The sequence below is a fragment of the Nicotiana tomentosiformis genome, chromosome 12 (genome assembly GCF_000390325.3).
Source record: "Nicotiana tomentosiformis chromosome 12, ASM39032v3, whole genome shotgun sequence".
Taxonomy (NCBI): domain Eukaryota; kingdom Viridiplantae; phylum Streptophyta; class Magnoliopsida; order Solanales; family Solanaceae; genus Nicotiana; species Nicotiana tomentosiformis.
The window spans coordinates 118,488,803-118,495,876 of NC_090823.1; the positions used below are offsets into that span (position 1 = coordinate 118,488,803).

Here is a 7,074-nt window from a genome sequence, read left to right on the forward strand (position 1 = left end):
CGCATGGCACATGACTCACTAAAGACAGTCTCATTCTGACTCTTAAACTAATGCAAGTATTTGCGGAGCCACAAGATATTAAGCATTAAGCACAAAGTGAATATAAGTCAATAATACGAGACATAGGCATTATGAGACATGCAATCCATTTTATAAAGGCATCATGATCAATTTCAAAATATAGGGAAGATACTACAATGCCAAAACCTAAATATGCTCCTATAAAAAAAGTCAAAGGCACATAGGACTCTCATCTTTCTTCATCCATTTTTTCCTAAGTCCTACACTAAAACAAGAAAATAAAAGAAAAAACTACTACCTGATTCAAATTACATCCCATGAAAAAGAATCGAGACACAAAGAAAAATCACGGGGGATTATTACTACCTAAAGGAAACTAAAAGACCTATTTTTGAATTTTTGTTTAGACTTTAATCTCTCAAGAAAACTGTCTAGGAGATCCATCGTCGGGAAAAGTCCAATTTTTCTAATTTTTTTTAACGATTTTCTTATTTTCCACATTTAAAAAAAATATACAACTACGAAAACAAAAATAAGAAGCTAAAATCAAAATAAGAAGTTGACATTTTTATAACATACTTCTACTAATTATCTAGAGGAATTCTCCCACCCTACACTTAAAAGAGTGAAGTGTCTCCAATACACAAATAAAGCAAAACAATACCGAGGGTGGACAAGAAACTCCCTGAAAGGCCAAAGGCCGAAGCAATTGCGGCTCACGGGGTACTCAGACTTCCTCCATGCATCGTCCTTTGTGTGGGCACCCCACACTTAGTTTTTACCATCTAGCTCGCTTTTGCATTCTTCCAATGGCTTTGCTTCCTATGCTTATAATCCTACAAAATAAAAATAGACACTACATAAATAATATAATAAAAATAAAAGAAAGCAGTAAAGTTGGGTTGCCTCCCAACAAGCGCCTGATTTAACGTTGCGGCACGACGCAAAATCTCATCTAATCATTGGCAAGTAACACCTTCTACTTCTGACGATCAAAGTCACCTCCATAATAGAGCTTTATTCTCTGTCTGTTCACTAAGAACGTTCTCTCGCCACCTACGATGCGCAACCCATTTGCACCATGTAGAGTGACTCTCACTACCTCAAACGGGCCAGACCATCTCGATTTGAGCTTCCCCGAAAAGAGTCTCAACCTTGAATTGAACAAGAGAACCAGTTGGCCCGGTTCGAACTTGCGATTGTGGGTATTCTTATCATACCTGCGTTTGGTTTTTTCTTTATATAACTTGGCATTCTCATACGCATGCAAACGAAACTCATCAAGCTCGTTCAATTGCATCAGCCATTTTTCACCCGCTAATTCTGCATCAAAGTTCAGCTTCTTTATCGCCCAATAGGCCTTGTGCTCCAGTTCCACCGGTAAATGGCATGCCTTCCCATAAACCATCTTGTAAGGGGAGGCTCCGATTGGAGTTTTGTAGGTGGTCTGGTATGCCCATAGAGCATCATCAAGCTTTGCAGCCTAATCTTTCCTACTTGCACTAACTGCCTTCTCCAAAATCTGCTTTATTTCTCTATTTGACACTTCAATTTGTCCACTAGTCTAAGGATGGTAGGCAGTCGCAACCTTATGTTTGACCCCATATTTTGCTAAGTCATTGTCCAATAGCTTGTTAAAGAAATAGGTGCCCCCATCACTTATTATCACTCTCGGAGTGCCGAACCTTGTAAAGATATGCTTTTTCACAAAGTTAACCATAACCTTGGCATCATTGGTAGGAAGATCAATGGCCTCCAGCCACTTTGACACATAGTCAACGGCCACCAAAATGTACTTGCACCCATTGGACGAGGGAAACGGACCCATAAAATCAATTCCCCACACATCAAAAATTTCAACCTCCAAATACCATGCAATGGCATCTCATGCCTTTTCGTAATTATTCTTGTTCTATGGCACCTATCATACCTCCTCACGAACTCATGACCATCTTTAAATAACCTAGGCCAATAGAAACCCGATTGCAACACCTTGGCTGCCATTTTGTCACCCGCATGATGACCACCATAAGGCGATGTATGACAGTCATGTAAGATAGCATTTATTTCAGATTCTGGCACACATCTTCTCATTAACTGATCGGTACAAGATTTGAACAAAAACGGCTCATCCCACACATATGACCTTACATCTCGCAAGAACTTCTTTTTCGCATGAGGTTCAAGGTCAGGCGACATTTCTCCACTTGCCAGATAGTTTACAAAATCTGCATACCATGGCAACTCCCCAGCAGTAACGGCCAACAATTGCTCATCTAAGAAGGTTTCCTTGATGACATCTCCCTCAGCTACATGACTCCGAGTTTCTAACCTGGACAAGTGATCGGCCACTTGATTCTCTGTTCCTTTACGGTCTCAGATCTCCAAGTCAAATTCCTACAAGAGTAAAACCCAATGGATTAGCCTTGGTTTAGCATCTTTCTTTTCGAACAAATACCTGATGGCTGCATGGTATGTGTAGACGATGACTTTGGTACCAACCAAATAGGCCCGAAATTTATCGAACGCCCACACTATAACAAGCAACTCCTTTTCTGTCACAGTATAATTTATTTGAGTAGGAGTGAGAGTCTTGCTTGCATAGTAAATGGAGTGAAATATCTTGCTCCTCCTCTAGCCCAATACGGCCCCAATTGCACCATCACTAGCATCACACATCAGCTTGAATGGCTCATTCCAATCACGAGCCACTATGATTGGTGCACTCACTAACTTCTTTTTCAGCTCCTCGAATGCTTTCAGATAAGCATCGTCAAACTTGAACGGCATATCCTTCTCTAACAACCTGCACAAAGGAGAGGAAATATTTTAGAAATCCTTTATAAATCGGCGATAAAAACCTGCATGTCCCAGAAAACTCCGAACTCCTTTCACTGAAATTGGCGGTGGCAACTTTTCAATTGCTTCCACCTTAGCCTTGTCAACTTCCAGTCCATCTTTGGACACCTTGTGCCCCAGCACTATACCTTCACGTACCATAAAATGGTACTTTTCCCAATTCATTACCAGATTAGTTTCCTCGCACCTATCAAGCACTTTAGCAAGATTGGTCAAGCATTCATCAAAAGAGGGACCAAACATAGAAAAATCATCCATAAAGACCTCCACAAATCATTCCACCATATCGGTAAAACTAGCTATTATACACCTTTGAAAAGTTGCAGGTGTATTACATAACCTAAATGGCATTCTCTTAAATGCATAAGTGCCATAAGGGCATGTAAAAGTGGTCTTTTCTCAATCTTCCGAGGTAATAACAATCTGATTATACCCCGAATAGCCGTCAAGGAAACAATAATATTCCTGTTCGGCTAACCTGTCAAGCATTTAATCAATGAAGGGGAGAGGGAAGTGATCTTTTCGTGTAGCATTATTCAACTTCCTATAATCTATGCATATTCGCCAACCGATCACAGTCCTAGATGGGATTAATTCATTTTGTTCATTCACTACAATAGTCATACCCCCCTTTTTAGGTACACATTAGACAAGGCTTACCCACTTACTATCGGAGATAGGAAACACTTTACCTGCGTCGAGCCACTTAATCACTTTTTTTCTTACCACCTCTTTCATGATTGGATTTAGGCGGCGTTGATGTTCCACGCTAGGCTTGTGTCCCTCTTCCATGAGTATTTTTTGCATACAGAATGCCGAGCTAATACCCTTTATGTCAAACATTGTCCAACCAATGGCATGCTTGTGCTCCCTCACTACCCTTAATAGCTTTTCTTCCTGCTAGTTAGACAAATGAGAGGAAACAATCAAAGGTAAAGTGTTAGAACTTCCCAAATATGCATAATGAAGATGAGATGGTAAGGGCTTAAGTTCCAGTTTTGAGGCCTCTTCAACTAAGGGTTTAGGGGGCGAGCTGATTGGCCTATCCAGCGGCTCAAATTGGGATCTTTCTCTTATGTATTCGCAAGATGCATCCAAAATTTGCATCATCTCCTCAACCTCTTCTTCAAGTTCCAAGCGATTAAACAATATCAATGCCTTTTCTAGCGCATCTTCTTTAAACACACATGGCTCCACGACTGGTTCATTTATTTCCACTATATAAATCATGGCAAGGTCCTTGTAATGACGAGGCAACTGAATGGCTCGATATACATTGAAGACTGCTTCTTCATTGTCCACCCTCATGATCATCTTACCTTCTCGGACTTTGATAGTTGCATATCCAGTGGCCAAGAGAGGTCGTCCCAAGATGATAGGAACTAACTCATCAACCTCGTAGTCCAGGATGATAAAATCTGCAGGGGAAATAAACTTCCCAATCTACAGCAAAACGTCCTCAATTACCCCCTCAGGATAAACGTAAGATCTATCAGCTAATTGTAGCATCACCGTGATGGGTCTCGGAGCTCCTAGGCCCAATTGTTTGAACACTGACAATTGCATCAGATTGATACTTGCTCCCAAATCACACAAGGCTCTACCCACATCAATTTCACCAATCCTCACCGGAATGGTAAAACTACCTGGATCTTTAAGCTTTTGTGGAAGCTTATGTTGAATCTTGGAAGTGCACTCCTCAGTAAGTGCGACGGTCTCAAACTCAGTTAACCTCCTTTTATTTGCCACTATATCATTAATATATTTTGCATATTTTGGGACATCACAGAGCATGTCCACCAAAGGAATGTTCAAGTGTATCTGCTTCAGCATATCTAGAAATTTGTGAAACATGTGGTCATCATTCTTCTTTCTCATTCTTCGAGGAAAAGGGGGTGGCACCCTCTCTGATATATGCTCAGACCCTATTTTGTTTTTCTCATCTACCTCTATAGGTTTTGGTACTCTTTCTTCTTCGAGCCCAGACAACTCCTTTTTCTTCTTAGGCACTTCTACCAACTCTCTCCCATTTCTCAACGTCACTGCATTGACTTGGAGATTTTTCTCTGTATCATTTGGGAGAGCTCCAGCAGGTCTAGTATTCTAATTGTTAGCCATTTTTCCAAACTGCCTCTCTAGATTTCTGAACTCTATGAGCAACTGTTGATTATCTATCAAGAGCTTTTTCATCATGTCAGTCAAACTCTCCTCTGCTTGTTGTGGGGGTTTAGGTGGCTGATTGTAATTAGCTTGAGGCCTGTTATTCTAATTTCCACCCCAAGAGAAGTTAGGATGATTCCTCCAATTCGAGTTGTATGTGTTACCATATTGAGCATTTTGATCCATCGACCCTCTAGCTTGTTTCCCCACATAGTAGATAGATTCAGAATTCACGGGGTATATGTCACTTGTGTGACCTTCACTATATAACTCACAAGAAGTAGACATGTTGCATCTGTTGTGCTTGGTGCATTGTCATTTTATTCATATGATTTGCTAATCTCGCTATATTTGCCCTCATGGCTGAGAAATCATCAAGCTCAATTACACCTGCCGCCTTCTCTTTAAATGCTCTTCGTGGTTTAGCAGTGAAATTGTTTAACAGGAACTGAATTTTACTATACGGTCTTGCCATGCAACTACCCCCACATGCCGAGTCAAGATTAATCTTCGATGTCTCATCCAACCTATCAACGAAAGTGTGACCTAACACCTCATCAGTTTGACAATGATGTAGGCAGTCTCTGAGTAACTTTTTGTATCTTTCCCAAGCTTGACGAAGAGTCGCCATCTCGTTGTTGAAACCCAAGAATCTGGCTCTTCAGCGACTTTGTCTTTTTAGTGGGAAAAAACTTGATTAAGAATTTCCATGCTAGATCATCCCAAGTGTGGATCGAGTTTGCGGGCTCCTTCTGCAACCATTCTTTGGCTTCCCCCAGCAGTGAAAAGGGAAACAGTGTCAGTCTAACGTAGTCTTTGGAAACATTCGGATAATTGTAAGTATCCGTAATTTCCAAAAAATTCTAAATGTGCTGCTGCGGATCTTCATGAGATAAACCCACATACTGCCCCATGGACTGAATAAGTTGTACAATGTATTGTTTGAGCTCAAAGTGACCCGTGATATCAAGCTTCACTATAGCCTGAGTCATATTAGCAAGATTAGGCCTTGCGACCTCGATCACTAGTCGCTCTTCATGACCTGCCATCTCAAGTGGTTGAGATTAAACTATGATGTCCAACTCTCCTTCTGTTCTAGTCCTAGCTTCTACTTCCCTCCTTACCCTGTGAAGTGTTCGTTCTATTTCAGGATCAAGAGGAAGGAGGTTGTTCGTACTTCTACTCATCCACATTCAAGAGAAGAACCTGCGTTATCACAAATAAAGCAAACTAAAAATTAAAACTTGAACAAATAACGAATAAAAGCTTAACTTAAATAAATAATTAATAACTAAATCCCTGGCAACGGTGCCAAAAACTGGTTGGTTCCCCAAGTACACACAAGTATACGTGGCCGTCAAGTAATAAAGTGACTCGAAAGTCGGATGTCGAACCCACAGAGACTTAGAGTAATTGTTAACTAAGCAAACTAAAATTAATTTACTGTCCAAGATAATCAAGAGTGATATTTTTTTATTAATCTACTATCGCAGAAATTAAACAAGTAACGACTAATTTATCAAGAATGCAAATGTGTATAATGAGATTTTAATCAGAGGAGATGAAGTTTCAGGGTTGTGGTTGGTTTATCAATCCTATTAAGTTCAATAATCACACTCGTTAATTCAGATTATCTATGGTTGATAATTGACCGGATCGTTTATATGAATAGCATGTTCCCACAATACTACCGGCTTATCCACAATATATCAATCATATATTACTATGGTATTGAGTCTATCATGAACGAATATTATACGGTATTCAACTAAGCAAGACCGTTAGGCATATTCCTATCCTAACCGCGAAATTATTCCCCGAGCCACAGGTTCAGAAACAAGCTCTCTTTAATTCTACTCTAATCTAAACATGGCTTTCCCAAGCATAGCATAGATAGTAGGATGAAATGGTAGCTACAATAAGTCACAAGTTAAACCTAGAATTAAAGAAATAACCACAAGATGATAATCCGAATTAACGAAAATATAATTAATAAACGTTAATAATTGTGTCAACCATAACCCTAGAAACTAG

The 7,074-nt window shown here is 40.0% G+C and overlaps 1 protein-coding gene across 1 annotated transcript; it reads right to left on the reverse strand.

Annotated features, from left to right (window-relative positions):
- Positions 1-1,000: 1,000 nt before the first annotated feature.
- LOC138903287 (uncharacterized) lies at positions 1,001-3,138 on the reverse strand. The gene is made up of 5 exons (XM_070191229.1): positions 2,936-3,138; positions 2,682-2,827; positions 2,480-2,576; positions 2,173-2,353; positions 1,001-1,468 (listed from the first exon to the last, which is right to left on the reverse strand). The coding sequence occupies exons 1-5, from the start codon at positions 3,136-3,138 to the stop codon at positions 1,001-1,003; spliced, it is 1,095 nt and encodes a 364-aa protein (XP_070047330.1).
- Positions 3,139-7,074: the final 3,936 nt, after the last annotated feature.

Excerpts from the sequence above, each read along its gene's own strand:
- LOC138903287 (XM_070191229.1), bottom strand. The coding sequence starts at position 3,138 with ATGGATGATTTTTCTATGTTTGGTCCCTCTTTTGATGAATGCTTGACC. Across the intron at positions 2,828-2,935 it reads AAGGTGGAAGCAATTGAAAA|GTTGTTAGAGAAGGATATGC; the intron begins GTTGCCACCGCC and ends TCCTTTGTGCAG. Across the intron at positions 2,354-2,479 it reads ACATACCATGCAGCCATCAG|GTTAGAAACTCGGAGTCATG; the intron begins GTATTTGTTCGA and ends TCACTTGTCCAG.